Source organism: Gambusia affinis, linkage group LG05 (genome assembly GCF_019740435.1).
Source record: "Gambusia affinis linkage group LG05, SWU_Gaff_1.0, whole genome shotgun sequence".
Classification (NCBI taxonomy): domain Eukaryota; kingdom Metazoa; phylum Chordata; class Actinopteri; order Cyprinodontiformes; family Poeciliidae; genus Gambusia; species Gambusia affinis.
This window is the reverse complement of record NC_057872.1, coordinates 29,111,066-29,135,223: the sequence shown is the minus strand read 5'-3', so window position 1 is coordinate 29,135,223 and position 24,158 is coordinate 29,111,066. Positions and strand designations below refer to the sequence as shown.

The 24,158-nt window shown below is 37.5% G+C and overlaps 1 protein-coding gene across 1 annotated transcript in view; it reads left to right on the top strand.

Moving 5' to 3' along the window:
• The window catches only part of si:dkey-22o22.2 (neural-cadherin), a 126,857-nt gene that overhangs the window by 66,225 nt on the left and 36,474 nt on the right, over window positions 1-24,158 (top strand). Inside the window, exons 5-16 of the mRNA XM_044115781.1 lie at window positions 26-137; window positions 694-943; window positions 1,296-1,438; window positions 6,167-6,339; window positions 6,423-6,585; window positions 7,269-7,439; window positions 9,164-9,336; window positions 10,066-10,233; window positions 18,111-18,360; window positions 20,253-20,380; window positions 20,469-20,655; window positions 21,449-21,592. Of these exons, the coding sequence (XP_043971716.1) occupies window positions 26-137; window positions 694-943; window positions 1,296-1,438; window positions 6,167-6,339; window positions 6,423-6,585; window positions 7,269-7,439; window positions 9,164-9,336; window positions 10,066-10,233; window positions 18,111-18,360; window positions 20,253-20,380; window positions 20,469-20,655; window positions 21,449-21,592 (2,062 nt within the window). The remainder of the gene's footprint in view (window positions 1-25; window positions 138-693; window positions 944-1,295; window positions 1,439-6,166; window positions 6,340-6,422; window positions 6,586-7,268; window positions 7,440-9,163; window positions 9,337-10,065; window positions 10,234-18,110; window positions 18,361-20,252; window positions 20,381-20,468; window positions 20,656-21,448; window positions 21,593-24,158) is intronic.

Sequence of the window (24,158 nt, the reverse complement as noted above, 5' to 3'; positions counted from 1 at the left end):
AAACTAAATGAGCTGTTTCCTCCAGGTTGTTGTCCACATAACGGATGAGAATGATTGCACACCAGAGTTTCTTCACTCCATCTACACCAGAGATAACATACCTGAGAGCGTCGCACCTGGAGCCTCACTACTGCAAGGTAACACAAACTGATGAGTCTGCTGAAGTTTTAACATCATGCATCACAATGAGACTAGTTATTTCCCTTAATCCTGTTGTTTTTTTTTCTTTTGTGTATCCACATTTATAGTTTTTTCCTCCTGATTCCTTACATCTTGTTATTCTCGGTCCTTTATTGTTTTCCTTTTGCTGTGTTCTCCTTGTTCCATATTTTTTCCTTTTTTTCTTGGGATCTTGTTTTCTTTCTTAACATTTCCTTCTGGTTATAACCTGAACTTTAGTTTTTTTTTTCCTTTTCATCCCCTCACACATCCAAATCTCTTGTTTACAGGTTCTGCTTCTCTTTTGAGTGGCTTTCTACTTCTTTCCCTCTATCTCCTTAATCCACCATCTTTTCTTTTTCCTCTCCTTTTGCTAATCTATATGCACATTCATTCCTTTTTAATTCCCTCATCTTTCTTTTTTCCACCTCATTTGTCTTCCTCCTTTTACTTCTTTCAGCTTTTTCCTTCTCCTCTCCTCAACCATTTCTTTTAGACGTTTTTCACCACATTTCCTCTTTTTATTCCCATCAGTTCTGGCTCGCGACTGTGATTCCGGGGTGAACTCCGAGATCTCCTACTTCATCCCGAGTGGCGATTTTGACATCACATCCGGGGGTGTGGTCAGCCCCGCCCGTCGCCTGGACTATGAGCGGCCCAATCACATCTACGAGTTTGTAGTTGTCGCAGTGGACGCAGGGACGCCTCCTCGAACTGGGACAGCCTCTGTTCGCGTCCGTGTGGCTAACACCAACGATGAGGTGCCAGTCTTCTCCCAAAGCATGTAAGAACCTCCGTCTGTTAGTATCTGATCAGCTTGGAGTGGATGTTACTTTACTTGATAGTAAAGAAGTCAAATGTCAGCATCTGTCTTGTTTTCACTCCTTCTGTCACCTACAGAGTCAATCTGCTAATTGAGCTTTTTTTAAAGTCAGAGTTTATTTTTATTTTTGTTTCCTCCATCTGTTGTCACTCTATCTTCACTTCTACAGTCAATCCAGGCTCTTTTCTTCTCAGTACCATGTGTTTGTGCATTTTTCCTTGCACTTCTTACTTTGTTACTTTGTGTAACATGTCATCTTAACTTTTCCAACGTCCTCCAATACAGTTAAAGCTTGTTTCCCCCTTTTTTGCAGCTATAAGACCTTCCTCAGTGAGGACGCTGGTCCCGACACGCTGGTCGCCATTGTTCACGCCAATGACCCTGATGGGGACGGCGTCTCTTACGCCATCACAGGTGGCAACGAGGACAGCAACTTCCAGTTAGACAACCAAAAAGGTGAGATACAAGCAACTTTTATCAAGTTGAACTTCTGTTGAAACAGAAGATCCAGATCAAGATTTTTGTCTGATATTGTTCTATGTCAATTAAATTTGGATTGCCAATGAAGAACGACCCAATTAGTAAAAACTGCTCCAGAAAGGATCCAGCCCTTCAGAACCAATTTAATTGTGATATTATAACTAAAGCACAGTGTATTGTGCTTTGCTGTCTGTGTTTTATTTTGTTTTCTTTTGTTTCTATGCTCCATTAGCAGTAGTGTGTGGAACTGCATAGCACATTTCAGCAGCGAGGTGGTTGGATTTTAAATGCTAAACAATGTCACACAATAACCAATTATATTCGAAACAGCAAACAAGCAACAACATTTTAGTCAAATAATTTAAATTTTGCTCCACCTCTATGGACTCTCTTACATTTTAAGCTGTTGTCCTACAGATTAACACTTTAGTTTTTATCCTTTGTTTTGATATGACCGTCGTGATTCAACTATGTCTTTCATTCCATTTTTATTTTAAGGCTATTTGAACCAAACATTTAAAAAAATTAACATTCTCACAAAAAACTCGGGCAGCATTTGAAGGACAACAAAATAGACAGATTATAAAACTCCCAGAGTGCATCACACCAAACTATCACTCCTTTCTGCTGCTGGACATGTTCCCTCTGGTAACAGACAGCAAGCAAAGCGTTGAAATAATATTCAAGTTGATTAAAAAAAGCTTACATTTGGTAAACTCAAATTTAAAATGAATGTGAGCAGTAGATTAAGAGTTTCTCTAGGCAGAAGATGTTTTTGTTCTGAAAACATTCCTCCTTTTCCAGCTCTGCCTCTAATGGGACAGTAATGAATGTCAACATGTTGTTTTTTTTAGCAAGCAGAGCGCTCTGACACACACAAACAAAGGGAACAATCACTTTTACACATGTACACGCACAACAGCAGTGTTCAGATCACTTACAATTACACACACACACACACACACACACACACACACACACCCATGCACACAGCAAAGTGGTTGTTTCCATAGTAACAAGTATTTGGGGATAAGGCGTGATAGTATTAACGAGGCCAGTGTACCCCCTGGAAGACACACTCACCACAAACGCATAAATAAGAAAACAAACACACATAAATAATCTCTGCAGCTCCCACACACACACACACACGCAAACACAGCTGTCCCTGATGTACTTCACTCATTTGAATATTTGTGCACCTATCTTTGTGAGGACCGTTTCATCCTTTTGTGACTGAAAAATAAAAATGTATGTGCCAAACTAGACACAAAGTATGTGGAATGCACACGTTGCTTTTCCATTTTGTTTTCTCCAGTGTTTCAAGAGTGACAGTGACAACGGTTGCTGAAGGCATTTTGTTTTTTGGGATGGGAATCTTTGCTGTTCATCTCAGCAATGCTTTAAGGGATGCTTTAAGAAAAATACAAACTTATCAAATGTTCTGTTGGACTCCAGTGGCAGGCAGAAGAATCCATGTTTTGGCATCTCTGCAGCATCATTCAGTGTCTTCATGGTGACATTTTAAATATTGTCAGTGTATTCTTTCCTGCAACATCTGTATCTTTCAACCATTTTTGAATTACGAGTTGTTCATATTGTTTTTCAGTGGCTCTCAACAAAGTGTAAAGAAGAAGTGTGCAATGTTTCATGCTCTACAATGAACACTAGACAATATGCTTAATATACCTAGAAAAACTGGTGATGATGGTTCACTACACCTGGTGGAGTGCAACTCAACAAATAGTCAAAAAATGGACAAAAATATCTATACACAATTATTTGAAAGGTTAAATTAAGACAATTAGAGTGATGTTAGGATTCTCTCTCTGAAGCAGTTCTTATTCTTTAGGGCATTGAGAAAGAACATCTGGAATTTGGGATCAATTTCCTTCTTCCCTGTTGATTGGAGGAAAGAGGTTTGCCCTGATTCCCACAGAGTAACCTGATCTCAATAGACTGGTTCCCAGTGTGAATCGATGGTGCACTTGACTTGTATTTGGAAGTCCTAAAACGTCTCTTTGATAAATCAGAAATAAAATAAAGTAAGATAAATAAAAAAAAAAATAAAGCGACCCCTGAAGCTGACTTCAATTGTAGTGTGATTTTCAGCTTGTTAAAACATTGAATAATAATGAGACATTAAACCCGTGTTGTGCACACACTGGTACACACTTGTACTCCATTGCAAACAACAGAGAGGAGACAGTTCTGGTTTTAATACATGTAAAGCAGAGAAATAAGATGTTTGCAAAGGACTGCTAAGAACAGTTAGCACCACAAATGTGAGTAAATCCCTTCTGTTTTGTGACATTCAACTAGAAATTGATCACTCCCTGATCTGAATTTGACGTCCAAGACAATTCATTGACATTGACACACCAGACTCTTTGTTGTTCATATAGCATAGCTGCAGAAAGGCTGTATGTGGGAGTCCACCTCTTGTTGCTCTAGCAGTGCCGATATGATGGCTGGGATCCTCCACACTTTTTATTTTTGCATTCTGGATTTCCTGCCACTTGTTTTGTTTGACAAAATGTGTTTTCCTTGAAAATTACCTCAGTTTGTTCCTCCTACTGTTTCTCTCTTTCAAGCCTGAAAAATGTTGGCATGACGTTCTTTCATTACGTCCCAGGGGCCGTTGCAAAGAGAGCCAGCCACAGCGTCATCTCTTTTTACAGTGCAGGTGTTCGAGCTGTGGGCTCTGCTTGGCCTGATGAGCAACACAGGAGGATGTTTTGGTGAATTTTCCTCTATATCGGAATGGGAAAAACATGGTCTCTTTTTCTTCAAGGTGGCAGAAATAAAACAGACGGAACAGACACACACAAAGTGGGTTTTCAAGAAAAATCTTGAACATAATCTTTCCCCGTAAATGATATACTAAGACTGTCTCCCAGATGTCCATGTCATGTCAGCAAGAGCAGCAAATCAGCAATCATTAAGGTGTCTTTTTTTGGCAAAGGTGAGACAGTCCCTTGTGTGGTTTTGGCCTTGAAATTCTCCCATGGATGATATTTTTGCCCAGGATCTCTTTCTTATTGTGGAATCATGAGAACAGACTTTAGGTAAGTGAAGTCTGCAGTTCTTAAGATGCCGTCTTGTTTTCTTCATTTGTAGATAATAGCTCATGTCGTTTACTTTGGTGTCAAATCTTTAGAAATGGTCTTGTATGGCTTTCAATGACTTCGTTTCTCATCAGATTCTTGAATATCTATAGATTTGGACACGATATGTTGGTTTTTGAGGTATTTTAGCCCACTTTGTGTTATCAGACAGGTTCTGTTTAAATGTCTTTTTTTATTCTCTTCTTAAACTCGACAGAAAATCTGTGCAGGGACCTAAACTTTAAGGTGAAGACAGTGAGGCAATTTTTTTTAACCAAAAATAAATTGTCAAAATATCAGTTAAACAAAAAAAAGCTGATTACTGTCAAACTAAAAAATAAATTTTCAATGGTTGTTGAAAAAGGTACAAATAACTTTTGCCCTTTTTCTAAGCAAATGTCTTTTGAATTGATAATCACGTTACATTATTTTAATATCTCTTGGGAGAAGATTTTAAATCAAAAACATTTGTCCCTGTTTAGCTTTTTTCTGACTCTTCTTCGTCGCTCGGTCTTGAAGAAAGTTTGCACACAAACACAAAGCTAACCCTAACCCTATTGCTAACCTACTTTTTGTTGGTCAGAGTAAATTAAATGCCAGTTAAATCTGAAGCCCTTGGTTCTGTTGTCCATTCTTTTCTGCCACTTTAAACTTTATTTCCCCTGAGGCTCTATTTGAACATAACTTTTTTTAAGGAGGGTCAAAGTTTTGGGGGTCAGTTCTTTGATGTAGCCACATGCACTGCTTCACTATTCTCATGCATCCATGCACAAAAAGAAATAAATGTGAACATTTGCACATAAATGTTGTATTAACGCTCTTTTTCACACACGCCGGCACACACCCCCCCCCACACACACACACACACACACACGCTGGCACACACTCATCTGCACTCATGCAGCAGATGGCCTTTGGCTTGCTCGGATGTTCTGCTTTGTCACTTCAAAGCGTTGTGAAGTATTTTCATGTAGATGTGATCGCGCCCTCTCTGCCTCCGTGTCTATATTCATGCTGCTACCAAAGCTGCTTGTTTGTTTGTTTGCGATGCCTCTGTTATGCTAATGCCGCAGCGATTGTTAGCGCAGAAAAATGCCGTTTGTTTTACACCTGAGTTGGAATAATGTGAGGGTTTTTCGCAGGCTGTTGCTTCAGTTGACAGTCGCTGCTGTTGTTGACCCACAGAGCAGGAAACATCACAGCGCCGCTTTTCATCTCCAGTGTTTTTTAAACTCAACACGTCCGCTGTTATTTATACTCACCAGCAGGATTTTCATTGTGGATGCTGTGGCTCAGAAACAACCGCAGTAAGTTGAGCAGTAGCTCCTGGGTGCTTTGTTATACTTTTGTTTGCAGAAACATTTTTAATTTTCTTTTTTCTACAGAGAAGTTTATGTATTGCCTTCTGGCACAAAAGGAAAAACAATCCTGTGATGCTGCTGAACAGGATTTCTAAAGTAAAAAATGTAGAAGTTGTTTTTTTTTTATGTTAAAGCATTCAATGTTCCCTATATAAGAAACCTTATTAGTATTAAAATATTTGGCTCTTTTAAAAAAAATAAAGATTCAGTTAGTATTTTTTTATTTTTGTGTCTAGGCATCATCAAGCTGCGACGGAGCCCACCCCCCCGGCTCAGGGGCCCGCAGTACGTCCTCAACATCACCGCCACAGATGACAATGCTTCCGGTGGCCCCTATCCACTCAGCAGCGCCGCACAGGTCATCGTTGGGATCAATGACATCAACAACAACAAGCCTGTGTTTGATGAGGTTCCACATTTTATCCCATATTATGGATATAAACGCATCAACAGCTTTTTCATCTTCCTGACTGCTACGTTTGTCTCTGTCAGTGTCAGAACTACAATGCAGCGGTTCTGGAGAACCAGCCGCCAGGGACGTTCGTGCTTCGCGTGGAGGCTCATGACGCAGACATGGGGGTCAACGGAGAGGTCAACTACGGCATCATGCACAGAGACGGAGTGTCGTCCGGGTTTGATATTGATCCTCACACTGGTAAGCTCTAAAGAGGGACCTAATGTTCCAAAATAAACCAAGAAGCAACCAGTTACATAAAATTGAAATATACACAATGATATAAACTGCCATTTATTTTAGTAAATGATTATTCTATCAATAATTTTGATAATTAATCAGGTAACAAATTATACATTCTGCTGATTTTCCATATAACCACAAACTTATTTTGTAAAATATTAGAAATAATTAAACTAATTTTCAAATAACAAAATAAACTTTTCTCAACTAAAATGCTATATCATCATTCTTTTAGTGAATGCTTAATCATTTGTAGCAAAGGATGCATCTGCTGCTAAAAAATGCTTTCAACATATGAAAAACTCAGCCCTTCTAGTGTATTGACATCAATACACTAGCTGTATTGGTGGTCAGCACAAGGTACTAAATAGTTTTTTTGTACTGAATTTGAACCGGATGAAACTAAAACTACCATCTGAAGGATTCTAGGTTGAACATATTTAAATTTTAAATGCAACATGTATATATTTTGTACAGTTTTGGTTTAAATACTACTCTAACTATGTTTTTAGCAAATTTCCTTTCTATTAGGTCTGTATAATCCAGTCAATATTTAATCAGTCACTACATTAGTTGACATCTTAATCCGATTAATTGTTTCAGCCCTAACAGAATGTCTTGTGTAAATTGTGTCTTATTAGGTGTGATCACCACAGCAGTGAGTTTTGACAGGGAGCGTCAGAGGGAATTCACTCTTTCTGTGACGGCCACTGATCAGGCTGAGGAGCCACTGATTGGCATCTGTCAGATCACGGTGCTGATCCTAGATCAGAACGACAACGACCCCAAGTTTGAAAACAGCCGCTACCAGTGTAAGTACTGCTGGAAGACATTCTCATTCCCAGCAGATGAACTGGAGGACACGTGTGGACTATTTGTCCATTTCCAGCTCAACACGAAGCATCACCTGGTCCAGAATATGTTTATAGGAAAAAGGGGAAGTGAAAGCCTCATGTTTGTTGTCACTGACGTCTGCTAATCTGCATCTTTGTAATCCTGGAAAGCTCTTCATACTGATGAAATATTCGCAGCGAGCCTCCGTGGATCAGTGTTTGTTTACTGTCTGTGCAAATATGTGTTTTGATAAGCGTCTCGTCAGAAGTTCTCCGCGTCCGATTACAGAGACGCGCAGAGTGGCTCATTAACTATTTAAGAGGCAGATTTAAATGTTTCTGGGACATGAATTTATTTACCGCTGGTTAGTGAGTGTTTGCATGCTCTCCTGCCAGAAAACACTTTTATTTAGTTGGCTTATTATTCATATTGTGGTCTTAATACACATGCAACACCGTGCAAAGGTTCCGGGCTTTCGGGGCGGCAATAAGCAGCTGGTGTGTATTTTCTCCTTACTTTCTAATAGCTCTAACATATTCGGCGCTTCCCTTTTCCTGCAGAGAAGTCTGTTTACTGGGAAGTGTCCTCCGGCTGCAGAAACAACTTTCAGTGATCTGTGAACATGAAAGTAATTCTAAACTTAGGATAGAAGTATATAAATCCAGCACTTACGTTAAAGTTTTGGATTTTGCAGCAAATATTAACAAATAGGAGTACCAAAAGCAGCCTCTGCCAAACTTATATTCAGTGTTTGTAGCAACTGTGACTCAGAGTGGATTTGACTAGGCTGTCCAGAACATGCACCTTCCTGTCTTTGGATCATTTTTGTGTAGTTTCAGCTGGATGCTTCAAGTTGTTATCTTGCTGAAAAATAAATGTTCTCCAAAGCAGTAGCTCTCTTACAAATGTCAACAATCTCTTTTCACTTGGACATCAAGGGAATTATTTTGTCAAAAAAGCTACATTTTGTTGATCACAATTGATTTGTGAAAGCAGTCAAAAGGGTAAAACATCCAAGAAGGTGAATACTTTCTGTAGTATTCACCTTCTTGGTGACATTTTTGGTGTTATGGGGATCTAGCGATTGCTTGGTTAGAGCACCTGCTTAGAAAACTACTATGTTTAATAACATTTCCTAAAAACAACTAAATTACAGTAGAGCCTCACAGTCCATGCTGTTTGCCACAGTGAAGGGTGAAAGACTCTGTTTTTTTAGTGGATTTCTCTTTATATGTAACAGAATATGAGAGGATTTTTCGGTTGTAATGTATTCACAGAGACTCCCAAATATGCAAAGGAAAATATTATCAACAAAATGGTTGAAAATGCAGCATTTCAGGGAGAAAATTCAGCAGTCGACCTCCTTTCCTCTCGTTGTTTTGGTTGTCTGATCAGCGCTGACATGCGCCGCAGTCAGCAGGATTTGAGGTTATATTCATAAATATAAAAATGCATGTTGACTTTGTGGAATGAGACCTAGAAATGACAAAATGAGGTGACACTCTGCTGACACATCACAATGCTGCGTTCCTATTATTATAATGTCTGCTTACAGCCACACAATGTGGTGGTAAACTTTGTTCCGTCAAATTTGATAAAATATATTCGTCATGGTTGAGTGAGAATGGGATTCTGGGTGGAGCATGATGGACTACATCTAGCATCTTTCTGGATATTAAACCAAATCTTTTTCTATTTTCAGACTTCCTAAGAGAGGACACTCCAGTTGGAACTAGTTTTTTACGGGCGGCGGCACACGACGACGATCAGGGGAGCAACGCGGCCATCACCTACTCACTGTCCAACCAGAAGCCATCTTACCTGCACATTAACCCCAACACAGGCTGGATTTATGTCAACCACCCAATCTCACAGGTCAGAAACACAGCAGGAGTCCGCAGGTTCAAACTTAGTCTAACTTCATGCTAACCTTCACTCCACTCCAACCTAGAGATTTTCCAAAAGTTCCAAATTATTAACTGCAAAGACTTCTGTTTTTGAGTTGCAAACCATTCAGCTGTAACTGAATGGTTTATGTTGCAGCTTATTTGTGTGTTAGAATGGTCCAGTCAAAGTCCAATCCGAAATACTATAATCGTAGATAGCGGGTAAAATGCTTCCAAAATCCAACCTGACTTGAGTTTCAGCTTTTTTGTGGGATGGGCAGAAATTTTAGTGCTCATGTGCAAAAATATAACGCAGATGGGCTAAATACGACTTCGTGTCACATTTTTCAGAGTGACAAACAAATCAATAACATTTTTACAGTAAGTGGTATTTATAATGATAATGAATAATATCCAGGCGTATGACTTCTTCTGGAAATAAATTCATTCTTTCCTTAAATTATGTTTTCCACCTAATGTTTAGTGAAACTTACATTTTGCCTTTGTACTTGATGACAAAATATATTGATAGTGATTTTGCACATCAACATCTTAAAATCTAAATCTTACACGTCAATATGAAAGACAATATTACTGACTTGTCAATATTTTAACAATGATCTCCGTATTTAAGCACACGTTTGGTTCTCCACAGACCAAATAAATAGTAAATTTACTTTTTTTTAATCTCTCTACCTTTTTGTTTGTCTCCTTAAAGACGTCCCGGATCAACCAGCAGATTTTGGCCTCAGACGGAGGAAACCGCAGCAGCTCTGTGGAGCTGACCGTCATCATCACCAACGTCCACAACCAGCCGCCCCACTGGGATCAGCCCGAATACTGGGTCACCGTGCCGGAAAACACTGTCCGAGATGCTAAGATAGTGGTGAGTCAGAGACCAACACACTTTCAGATTATACAGACTTAAACTGAATAAATGACTTTTCATAATCACTGGGCAAGACTTAGGGACGATTTTTTTCCAACCTGCACAGAAAAATGGCTGCATGATTATTTTTCTGCAGTTGTCAAGATTTATTTAGACATTTACTTTGTGTATTTTTCACAATTTTAATGCAAAACATTTTTACTAAATTTGAACATTTACTCCATTTGTTTTCTTTTTGAACACACTTTTGTCTCATCAGTTGAATGAAGCTTTTCATTCAAAGTTATTCTCAATGTCTTTGTTTCTGCAGGAATCCCTGAAACAGTTATCATGCAACAAGCCTTTTAGCTTTTGAAATAGAGAAATATTAGTTTGTGGAACGTAACCCGAATGTTTTTTCACCAAATTTGTGAAAACTAAACCACAACTAGGCAAAGGTTGACTTTATAATACATGTGACAACCCAACAGTTTGCATTGTTCTTGGTGATGAAAGGTTTTGTTGCAGCTGCTTAGCAATTGAAACCAATTCCATTAAACTCTCTATTAAATGCTATTGAGCTAATATGAAGGCAGAATCATTTCTAGAGGTCTGTAACTGTTGACTGCAGAAAGGTCATGAACTCTGTGCACTACTCACCATCTGCTGACCCCACTTTGTGATTTTATTTGACCCACCACTTCATGACCACAATGCTGTCATTTCTGATCACGTCCACTTTGTTATATCATCTCTAACAGTTGACTGTGGATTTCCTAGAAGGGAAGAAATTTCTCAACTGAACATCTTGTCATGGTACAATGCAGGAATTTACTGAACTGTTAGTAGAGGCGGTAAATTGTTCTTGATTTTGTACCCCTGGAGCCGTGAAACTGATTGGGTCAACTCTACTCAGTTATTTAGAGCTGTGACCCAATATTTTTGGCAATATAGTCAAGGTTTCTTTGTGAGCATTGTGATAACCAAATAAAAATTCAGATTCACATTTAGACTAGTTTCACACTTCACACGAATGCAACTCAAATAAAAAAAATTGCCCATATTTCACCCATATCCAATTTTTTCACGACTGTCTGAATGGCCCAGTTCTGATCTTTTCACCCCCAAAAAAGGAAAAATGTCTGATTTGTGCCATCTCCTTGTGGTACTTAATATGTTACATATCTGATTGATTTCAAAGCATCCGCAGCTATTTAATCCAACTTTTACTTTATTAGCATGACACATGCATCATAATTCTGCACCAGAAGAAACCACACACTGTAAACCAAGACACAAACAGTGGATGGAAAATATGAAATTATGTAAGTCTATTCCAATAAAGCAGATCACAGTCAAAGCACACCACTCCAAACATCCAAACTGACTTCTCTACAGACATTACAAAGTTCCTCAAAACACTGTTGCTACTTGTTGTGCTCTCTTTTTTTATTAGCTTTCTTTGTCTTGCTATCATGTTGTGGTAATACTGTCAGCTCCTGTTGCTGAATAAACTTTAAGATCAATCTATAAATGGCAGCATGCATTATTACTTTCATAAGCGATGCAGAGTTTGCATATTAGTTTTGATTTGCTGTGTGAATGTAGCCTTAGAGTCTTTCCAAACTGCTGTTTTCTAGTAAAAGCAGTTTGCAACCACCTGTCTCTAGTCCTGTTTTCTGTTTTTGCTTGAGTGACTTGGGCAGGACTAACAGTTATTTATTTGCTCTTTGAGATGGGTTGAAAAAGAAAATAATGGAAATTGAAAGTTTTTGCTTTTCATCCAAGACTTTTTGGCTCTTTTGGGAATATCTTTTACAACTTCTTCAAAAAGATCCCAACTATCCCGGTTGTCCCCAATTGTTGCTGATTAGGAAATTACCTCTTGTGCTGATCCGAGTTGTAAAGCGACACGTTTTGCGGGGAAACGTAAAAAAACAGGAATATTTAAGCCCAGTTGTTCTCCTGCAGCAGCGACACAGCTCTCTTTCATTTCCATCCCTTGTCATGCCTTTGCAGAGCGCCCTGAGGAGGCTGGAAACACTCTTTCTTCCTCTTCATCCTGCTCTCTCATCCGTCCCTTCCTTCTTCTCTCCGTCTCTGTGTCAGCACGTTTAGCCGAGCTCCACCAAGCACTTTTCTGCCGAGTAAACAACAAACCCGCCCCGAGTCTGTCTCACCTGACTCACAGCAACCAACACACACGCGTGCTGCTTGTAGACCTCAAGGGTTTCTCCTTTTTTTCCCTCTTTTGATCCCCCCATCCTAATTTGTTCTCTCTTCCTAAGCCTCTAGTTTTGGAGGTGGAGGAGTTTTCACCCTCCAGCTGCTCGATTTCATGGAGGGTAGTCAGTTTTCAAACAGTGTTTTTGGGCGTGTATCGGTGTGTGTTTCTCTGCTCCTTTTAGAACATTTTTCACTGAAAGTCCTGAAAAGTGCTGCTGGTGATTGGAGGTTGTTCCACCCACACACTCCATCTGTCAGAGATGATTGAGGGGAAGGAGAAAATTACACCTGCTGTCTGAGCATCACAATGGACTCCCATCACCTTCGAAAACAGACGTTTAATTATTGTGTTTAACCTGACAGAGACGGTGCGAGGGAGGCTGGAGGGAAGGAGGGAGAGAGGAGAGGGAGTCGAAGGAAACGGACTAACACATTGTTGATTTCAGTCTTTTTATAGGGTTTGTTGACAGCATGAAAAATATAAAAGAATATGAGTTTTTTCTTTCTCTTGGATGAACATAGCAGCCACAGGTTTTTATTGTGTTCTTTCTGAGGAGTGAATGTGTTTATATGGCTTTACGAATGATGGGAATGTAAGGGAGATCTGGGGATTTCTTTGCACATTTTCTGAGCATTTTATAATTAATCTTTAGGTGAATTTACTGGGACATCAACTGGAACTTTTGTTTCCTTCTTAAATGTTTTTTTGTGTTTTACAATGATGAAATTTAAATAGTTTTGATTGCTTCTCTATGGTCACTGCTGATATCTTTTCAACTTGGCATTGTGTCACAAACACCTGTATTCTCTAAACTATTAAATTACCAAATGTCCAGCTTTTATTGAGGGTTTCACAGTTCTTTTGTATTAGTTATGAGGAATTTTTATGTTAGGGTTAGTCTCAAACTGCTTTAACAAAATTGTTGTATTCATGAAAACCAGGTAACCTGGAGACGTTGTGAGAATATTAATGATTGTTTCTGTTTGAACAGTTGTTAAATTTCACCACTTATTACAATTAAAACCTCATTTTTAAGATTTCTCAACTTAGAGAAGAAACATTGGTTTATGTCCTCCAACCTTCAAAATCTTCAATGTAAAATAAAAAAGAAAGCAAAAGAAGCATCAAAAGAAGATAAATGTATAGAACTAATAAGCAACATTGATCAACTAGCTGTGTTTCCATTACAAATATGCCGAAAAAACACAATTTTGCAGTTGCTGTATGCATATTAAGTAATAAACAATATTAAAATCACACTTGAACAAGTTTGTTCATGTGATAAGTCATTAAAAAGCAGGCTCCCTATGATCTTCCAACCACTTCCTCTTGACTTCTTCGTCTTTTCCAACAGAAGACGCATCCAGTTATTGATCACATGACTTGTTGATGTGAAAAAACTGTTTGCAGTTTTGTGAAATGCACTAATAATCACTTCATCCTAGAAGTGATTTCTATCAAAATTCTTGTTTGTTTGTTTTTTCAAAATCGGTTTCCATTAAGCAGATTTATTTTCATTATTCCAATTTGTGCAATTAAATGATAAATGGAAAAGCAGCTACTATCTTCCATTTAAAAGAGAATCTAACAAGCAACCACAAAACCTGTACTCAGGTTAAGGTAGCAATATCCCTTGTGCAGGAAATCAATTTAGCTAATTAAAATGTATAATATCCCAGATCTGACAACTTACACAAATCACTCAAAGGACTGAAATATGTCCTCCTCCTCCTTCCTCCTTCATCTCCTGTGCGGTGGGTAATTGCACCAAGGAGAAACTGTTGTTTTAAATTTAGCAGCCTTAATAAGGTCTGTTAATCACATTGTTAACGAGGCAGAGGGAGAAACATGCTGCAGTGGTGGAAGGTGCTGTGTGTTAAATCTCCATATCAATAAGCTGTTGTCATCTCCCACTCGGGGTATAATAGTCTCCTCATCAGTTGACTTCCTCCTCTTGCTTTCTTCTCCATCCTGTTTGTGTATTCTCATGGAACAGAGAATACACTTTTAGCTATAGCTTAACCTTATAAATTTTCATTTTTGTAGCCCAGTGTTGCTTTCCAGTATATTTTTTTTTAAGAAGCTGACTGCTGAAAAAACTTTACTGCCCCTCAGTGGGAAAACTCAGGTGGGCCAGCGTCAAAGTGACAGGCAAGCAAAAGCATGCAGGTTTTCACCAACACAGTAAAATGATAAAAAAACAGAAAGTAAGAATTAGATTGTACAGTGACTAAAAAACAAAATTATCAAAGATAATCCCCACTCTACTTCCAGGTTTTATGATTAAAATGTAAAATGAAAAAAAAAATTAATCAAAAGTACAAATGCTGAAGTATTTTATATCTTCCATATTGTCTTGTTGCAGATCTGCTGTGTAAACTTTATTCTAAAATACAGTTGATTACCAAAACCTCAGTACAGATGTTAAACTTCATTCAAATGAAAGTTTATAAAACAGCCAAGTAAATTAGTGCTTTACAATTTATCTATAAAAATTGATGTAGGGGAAATTAGAAGTGCTACATATTTTGAAAGTTAGCAAAAAAGTTTAGTTGAAGCGCTAAGCTAAAAATTAGTTCCACTATTAGCGCATTAGCGGATTAGTGGAAGTGTGCCCACCATTGCAAAAATGTTGCTACATCATACAGACATAAAGAAATTCTTTCTGGGTTATGAAACACAACAATATGTAAAACAGAAACTACAAAAATACTTAAGCATTTCTGCTTTTAGTTCGGTGCTTTTCTTTTGTTTCTGGAAGTTAACTGGAAGTTCATAGATTATATAGTCACTTGCATATTGCATCTCCATCCAACCCATCATATAAAACTGAAGTACATGTCAAACCAGGACTTTAGGACCGAAATATTTATTTATTTTTGTGTTCTGATACACCCCTCAACAAGCAAAACACAATACTCATCTGCATGAGAGATGTAATTATAGGTGAAAATAAGAGGGCAATCTTTTGTTTGACCTTACTTACCTTGCTTCAGCATTTTGAAGTAACTAACCTTTATCAGTGAAGCTGAAACGATGAAGTGCGTTCCAGCTGCTGCCTCAGTCCCAGCACCAGCCGCACCAGCTGCCAGCGATCTCTAGCCATTTTTCCACAGGCATTAATCTGTGTGGGAGAAGATGGCAGACACTGATCAGTTTAGCTTCAGCACACTGCAGTGATGTCTAATGAGATGATTCCTCATTAACACTGATTCCATACGCTCCGCTGCCCTGGCCTGCTGCAGGGCTGAGCCACGCTGCACCAACATGTCAGGACATGACTTCTCACCTGGAAACTCAAACTTCTCACCTGGAAACTCAAACACACCTTGAACCTAAATGGTTTTTTTAAGAGTCAAACGAAAGAGGAAAACCTATTTCAGAATATGAAGAGATGCAAATAACATGTTGGGGAAAATAATCGAAGCAAATATGGCGTATAGGTCATGTTAGAAGCGCTAATTTATTATTCCACAATGAACTGACCTTTTAACCAAGAATCTTTGTGCTTTCTTACAGCATATGTTTCTCCAAATTACTAAGTCGATAACAAAGACACAGGAGTCACTGTCGCTTGGAAGGAGAGGGCTGAGAGGGTTTTGGTGTTTAAAGTTGTTGACAGCATTTCTCACTCAGGGAAGGCATGTTAACTCCAGGAAATGACAGAATTATTTGGAGTTGCTTGGAGGTCATGTTTTCTTTTTCAATTGAGCAATCCAGTTTCTTGACGCATCAATTCTTTGTGCTGAAATAGATTAAGCATGCCCTTTACCAAAGTGAAATGATTTTACATTGACTGCACGCTGGGGCACCTTCCACAAATGATCTACAGATAAACAAGGTGAAGTGTTTATAATTGGCTTTTTTTCTCTTTAATTATCCCATTAATCATATTTACATATTGTCTAACGTTGATATAAGTCATGTTACATGATGCTGAGACCTGAGTAAAAGATGTCAAATTTTAGTGCAGCAGCAGCATCCTTCATCAATTTTCTAAAGTTTTTAGGAAATTCTATTGTATAATTTGAGAAGATCTATTAAGAATGATAATAAATATTTTGAAGGCTGTTACATTAGATGGTTTCTGTGTTGATTTGCTACAAAAGACATAGATCTGGATCTCCTCTGGAGTCTCTTCCTGCCAGCCAAGAAACCCTAGAGAGGGAACCAGGAGTAGTCTCATTCAGATGCCCATGCAACCTTTATATTGTTTTAGTGGACATTTATTTATAAATTATGTTTCCAACACTCTCAGTATGTGTTTGTGCTGCTTAAGTCAAAACCCTGAACTGTAAGGTGAGTTGACGTCACTCAACTATGGAAACTGTTTACGCAGCATGGATGGGAATCTCTGAAGGACAAAATACAAACATGCACACAGACACAATAATCTGTGACTTCAGTGGCATTTCTCCCACAAAAAATAAATAAATAAAAAACAACAAAAAGTCATAATTTCTGGTTTCAAAGCCATTGTTACAAAATGGACAACCACTGTGTTTTTGAAAGATGCCTTACTCTTCTATGTCATGATTACAGCATTTAATCTGAAAACTAAACTGAATTTTAATTCTGATTTGAATTTTATAATTAGAACTGTTTCACAATTATACCAGTGAAAATCAAAATTGAGTTAGGATTTCATAATTACGACTTTATTGTGAAATTATGCTTGTGAATCTCAATTATGCCTTTGAAAGTCAAAATTATGACTTTGAATCTCCTAATTATGACTGGTATCACATAATTCTGCCTTTGAAAGTGAAAATTATGACTTTCTATCTCAAAATTAAGGCTAAAAGTCAAAATTATCACTTTGAATCTCAATTATTACTTTGAATCTCATAAGTATGATTTTATCTTAAACTTATGCCCAACAAGAAGTCATAATTATGAATTCATATCACATAATTATGACTTTGAACATCATAATTAAGACTTTCCATCTCAAAATCCGGACTGAATGTGAAAATTATTAAATTATAACTTCTTGTTGGGGTTTTATTTTTTTCTTACATGGTGGAAATGAGGGTCTACTTTCCTTTGAGACTTTTTCTCAGCCAGTAGTTGCATCAATATATCCTCAAAGCAAGATCAGTTTATCTTCAATTAAGCTCCTGTGCTTAATTGATGACCAATTTAAGACAATTTAAACTCATGGAAGTTCACACCTTTTGCTTATTACATAAAAAAATCAATAAAAAGTTAGCAATGATGCACTCAGGGTTTCTCTCACCAACCCTAACAATCCTCTTTGGCTTGATTTTCTTTATGAATTATGTTGAGGTTCACAGTAAAAAAATGGAACTTGTTTCTATTTCTGGACTTTAATATGAACTCAAAGTATATACAGAAGACCAGCTGGCTGTATAAAGACATTTCGTATTTTTCCTGAGCATTATTGAATACATTCAGTCTAACTTAAGGCCCCTCTCCTTCTCTATCCACCACTTACCAAATAATAAGCTTTAAATAGATTATTTAAACAAGAACAGTTTAAATAAATCATTAGAGAAGACCAGAGCTACCTGATCCAACCTGCACCATCAAATGTGGAACATAAAAGCAGAACCTGGTAACCTAAAAGTGAACTTTAATCCCTCTCTGTGATCACATTTTTTTTGCTCCTGGCACTTTAATAAATAAAACCTATTTTTCTATTCAGACCATCAAGGCAACGTCTCCACTTGGCGATCCCAGGGTGACCTACAATCTGGAGGAAGGCCTGGTGCCAGAGACCAACATGCCGGTGCGGTTTTACATCAAACCAAACCGGGTGGACAGCTCGGCGTCGATCCTGGTGGCCGAGAACCTCGACTACGAGATGACACGCTTCTTCACGCTGAGAGTGCGTGTGCAAAACGTCGCCGCCGTGCCTCTTGCATCCTTCTCCACTGTTTACGTCAATGTGACAGGTAAAAATGGATAGGGTGAGGCTGACATGGATGGTTTTGCAAACCAAGGATTTTCATTTGTTTTCACCTTTTATCTCAATTCAAACTCAGTTTTTGATTTAGAACTTTGTACATCTCTTTCATTTTGAGCTATTTCATTTTAAATTTAAATGAAAGTTAAAGAAGTGTGAGAGTCAACGTAGGAAACACAATTTTTTAAAAACCTAACAAATCTTTAGCCTATTATCATTTAGCCTTGCTCAGAATCTTACTTTTATAGTTCTGAAGTTGGTACTATTGACATTATTTCCCCCTGTTGGTGTAAAACAGGTATTACATCATTTTTAATAGACTCAAAACAGAGAAAACATTTTTTGGATTAGTGCTTAATTGTGTTGTTGCTGAACTGAAGACATTTTCAATCATGACAATTTATGAATGGCCCTGACACTGAGAAAATGAAAGGTGATGAGATGATTCAGTCCCAATCAACATATTTAAAAATAATTTATGCTAGAGTTTGTAAATAAATTCAACTCTTGATACTTGTAATTAATGTTATATTTTATGTCTGCGACATCCAAATTGTTAACCAAGAAGTCAGTATTTTTAACTTTTAAGACTGTTTTATAGTGCATGCATGTTATGTTATTGACCTAAGAAATTTGAGTTTTCCTCAAAACAAATATGCGTTTTTGCCCTTTACAATGACATTAACAGTAAAGGACAGACTGTTTTGGTTGGTGCAGCTCACTGTGTGGAGATGTTAGCAGGTCTATCATTAATTTCACATTGTTGCAGAAAGGTTTATGAAGCAGCAGGAAAACATTCCTCTTTAAGCTTCATCTGCACATGATTAACTAAAACTGAAATGAAATATGTTTCACACTTAATTACAAAATTGTGTCCAAACAGAGTAAGCATGTTAGCGTTAGCATACCATCTTAATAAACATCAAATAAAAACATAGTCCACAAGCACAAAAAAATTATTTATTAAAGACTTTGAAGCTGTATCTATAGAGTCAGATATATCTCAAAAACAAATAATAAAACAGTTCAATGTCTTCCAAACCACAAGCAGCTAGCATGAAAAGACGCGATGACAAAAACTAAATCTTTGATGAACTCACATAAGCATAACAGAAATGGGACAGTTAATAAAATCTATTTTGGCTGATCTTCTGTTTTTAAATCCAGAACCCCAGTTTTCTAATTTACTGCAGTTTGAACCATATAAAAGTAATTGCATATTCACTTGCATGTGAAAAGTCACAGTTTATCTGTGAAGAGCAGAAGCCATCAGTAGGAGCAGCTCAGACGTAATGAGCGACAGCCCTGGAAAACGGCGAGGACTGAGAGTAATGAGGTTCGGTGATCGTCTGTGGCAGAGAAAGAAAAGAGGAAAAACATCAACGGTGTGAGCTCCATGCTGCCTCATTTCAAAAGTGACTCATTTCTCAATCAGCATCTGTGGGCAGGTGGGTGGAGGGAAGAAAAGAGGAGAAAACACTTCCTGACTTTGACTGGCTTTGAACAAACCCACTCTGGAGGCTCTAATTGGTTTAGCGGAGCTTGAAAGTGAGCTGACAAGCTTCTTTGTGGACATTTCAGGGTGTTATGAGGATAATTCCTTGCTAATAACTCAATTTTCATTTCCAAGGAGAGACCCATTCCAACTTTCTTTTCTGATGGACTTCAGAGCAAAGACGTTTCTGTTTTCCTTGTTTCTCTGTTATTCATTTCTGGTGCTCTTTGATCGTCTTTGGTAGAGTAAAATGTTGCAAAAACCAAACAGTTGGTCTGGATTAAATCCAACTTAGCCAGTTTTATAGACACAACAGTTTTTGTTCTGCCAACAATAATATTCAGAAAAATTAGGGATAATAAATTTTTCTTTGTTTTCTATTACAGATGTCAACGACAACGTTCCTTTCTTCCTGTCATCCACCTACGAGGCCACGGTGCCTGAAGGAGCACAGATTGGCACATCGGTCGCTCAGGTCTCAGCGACAGACCTCGACTCGGGTCTGCATGGGATGGTAACAAGCCTTTACTCTGATCCCTTGGCAGAATTTTTGCATCCTCTTCTTCTTACTTCGTAACCTGTTCTCTGCGTCCTCTCTTCAGATCCACTACACGATCCTGAAGGATGAGAGCGGAGACTCTCAGTACTTCAGCATCGATTCCCGCAGCGGCGTCGTAGTAACTCGTGCTTCTTTTGACCGTGAGCAGAAAGCTTCTTACCTGATCGAGGTGCAGTCTCAGGATGGTTCAGAGTCAGCCCGACCGGGCCAGCAAGGCCAGCCAAACACAGGTACCCCCCAGAGTCATCATCTCATTCTCTTATTGCATACACCTAATTAAAAAATGCAGAGAATTTGGCATTTGAGGCATTAAAGTGATCAGTGTGACGCCATTAATGCCTTAAAAGTGCCAATCAGACATTGACATACATTTATTGACTTATTTGAACTATATTTTTAGGATACACTTTCTTTAAAAAAAAAAAATTAAGAATTGAATTGACAAGTTTAAATTTGTCGTGGATTTTCTTTAGTCAATGCTGGGCTAAAATGTTCTCATACATTCTTGCGAATATTCAGTTTTTGTCCAAATTTCAGAGACTACACATTTTTGTTTTCATCCACAAACATCTGGCTTAATTCTGTCTGGATTGTTGACCAAAAAAAAAGATCACAAAACTCTTTTTAAAGTCATCCTTTCAAAATTATATGGATGTTTGTTGTTTCTGTTTGGTTGTTTTTTGTATATAATAGTGATATAGATATATAAATATTATATATCTGTATATAAATTATATAGTATTTATATATATGTTATATAAACTACATAATTGAATTAATCTTGACTTTCTACTTACTTAACCAGTGCAGCATAAACCTTTTTTATTCTCAAGTTTAAAACATTGATTTTTGATTTCTGAAGCCCTTTTCATACATTAAGTTGCAGCTTCCAAATTCCAATTTTGTTTGTAGTTCTGGGTTTATGTGAGACATGTAGACATTTGATGCAGAAGCATCCTGAAGTTCCTAAATTCAGTGATGATTTAAGTGTACAAATACACTCTGTGTTGATCTTTCATGCAGACACCGCCTACGTCAGGATCTTTGTCACCGATGTCAACGACAACGCTCCGGCGTTTGCCCAACCGATGTACGAGGTCAGTGTGGAGGAAGACAAGGAGGTGGGCTACGTCCTCATCACTGTCACAGCCAACGACGAGGATGAAGGTCAGTCTGACTCTGGCTTTGTTTTTGGATCGCTCTCTGCTTGGTTGTGGCAAAGTGACACAAATTCTGGTTTTATTCCCATTGTTTGTTTTGTTCTATAATATAAATCTTTTTTTCTACTAATGGAGTTTTATTCCCTTCATGTTTCACCATAATCTCATCTGGTCTTCTTTTATCTGTTCATTTTGTCGTTCTCTTCCTACTTTTGTTTCTCATTTATTGCATTGTTTTGTTGTATTATCAGACTTTTAACAATACATTTCTGCCCTTTCAGGTTTATTTAAAGATGTTACTTTTTATTTTCATATCTTCTCAGAATGAAAGCTGTAGACATGTTTGCTTCCTCTTACCATCATGACCAATAGAAATGATTACTAGTCCCACTGATCCGGTCATCTTGTCCTGTAGGAGTAACACAGAACCACTTTGGTCCGGTTTTATAAAGCCTCTTTCTCTTCTTTCCCATTAAGGTCCTAAACTGATTCAGAGCAGAAAATAAACTCCTCTGTAGCTGGCGGACAGTCAGCGCTCTTGGCTGAGTTAAAAAAGACGTAAACACAGACACACAGCTGTAAAAGCAAACTGACATGTCCTTATACACCATAAGTTATGATTGTAATAAGACATTACTTGCACGTATGCTATGTTTTTGAATATATACAGTCTGAATAATGTGTTGCATTACAAGGCAGCATTAAAACACAAACATCTTAATGTAATAACTCTGTTATATTTCTACTGTACTCCAACGCAGCTTACGTAGTGAATTATTTAGCCAAATGTGTTGCCAAAAATGACACAAATGCAACTGATGAACTGGGAGGTGAAAGGGTGAAGTGTGTGTTTTAGTGTTGTGTCTGACTATAAATATTGTATGTTGATTCTGGGACTGTTGTTGTGTACAGCTGGCCTCCTTCTGGTCAGTAACAGGAAGATGCATGAGCTGTTTTTGGTGGAATTACAATTTTCTTTGCTATGTTTATGTGCATAAATCAGAACTAACTTTATCTTAATGCTTGAAATTATCTGGAAAAAAAACAGGTTCCTGTTTCTTGTGGTCTTTTCCTCCTCCTCTCCTTGCTTCCTTTCCTTGTTTTCTTCTCCATACCTCCTCTGCGCCTTTCCTCTCTCTTCTTCTCTCGCTGTCGCAGCTCGTTAGCGAGCGCTGCTGCTCCCTTGAGGTCGACAGTTTTGATGTTTGTCTCTTTGTTTGTTTGTCCCTCATTCCTCTTCCTCCTCCGCTCTAAACCAATAAGCAGCAGGAGGAAAAAGGACAAAAATATCAGAAAACAAAAGTATAGCCTCTCTTTCTCCATACCTTTGTTTCTTACTGCTGTTTGGTGTTGTTTTCAGCCTCTGAGAGTCTGAGATTTTCTTTACTAAGGCTGTCAGTGGAGTAAAGTTGGTGAGCGAGTCATAGCTTATTTTCTTTTTTAATATTCTATATTTATGTCTTTCTTATTGACTGCTAGCCACAGACACATAATCAATCCTGTCCTCAGAGTTTCATCTCATCAGTCGTCACAAATATTTGTAGTTTTTAACTAAGTTATTAGATTTAAGAGGTAAAATTGGGTTTGGCATGATTAACACTAGTCAATAGTTTGATTTTTGTTGATCTGGTTGATTTGTAAAAGAAACTAAATAGGGAAATACATCCAGGTGAGTGAATACTTTTAATTGGCATCAAGATCCTTTCAGGACTATCAGCAGACCATGGCTGTAGCTAAAATACCTTGTTTTTTATTATCACAATCCATTTAGTTATGTCTACTTCAGCTTTTATTGTAAAGTATACTTTAAAGATGTTTGAGTGATGAACAAAGCCGATACAAAATATAAAATAATTGTAATAAAATAAGTCAAATGACAGTAATTTAGAATCAAAATGCTCTAATGCTGTGAGATTTATTTGCAAAATTAGTAAAACAAATATATAAAACAAAAATGATTAGTAGGATTAAAGTACCAGGTAACAAACTAAGAAGTTTAAAAAAAAAATACAGGCAGGTCGATAAACATACATTAAAAATGAATAAATACCTGAGTTTATAAACAAACTACATCTAATGAGGCTTTAGCACAAACAATGGGAATGGAGTTGCAGTTATTTATCTTTTTTCTGTTTTTGCTCCTTATTACTCTGAATGAGACAGAAAACAGGCACAAGGGGAGGAGCGCAGCAGAGTACACATGCTGTGTTGATTAAATATGTATATACCACAGAATTTCATTTTAGTTTTACAGAGAGAAAGCATCAGTAGCATTTGGTTACACTTTTCTATGACAAAAAACAATAAACCTTAGTTAAATATTTAGTATAAAACACATCATTCAGCTACAAGTAAAAAAAAAAAGACAAAAAAAATTTACATCAACATCTAGTCCACTCAAGTAAAGTGAAATTATACATTTTTATCAATATTTTATAATTATTTCAGCTCAGGTATCCCAACAGTTGAATTAATGTTAATCTAGATCTGACATTGTCATTTCTTATTATCTCATTTCATGAATAAAGTGAGTTACATAAGTTAAAACTATATTTAAAAAATGAGCCAGTGGC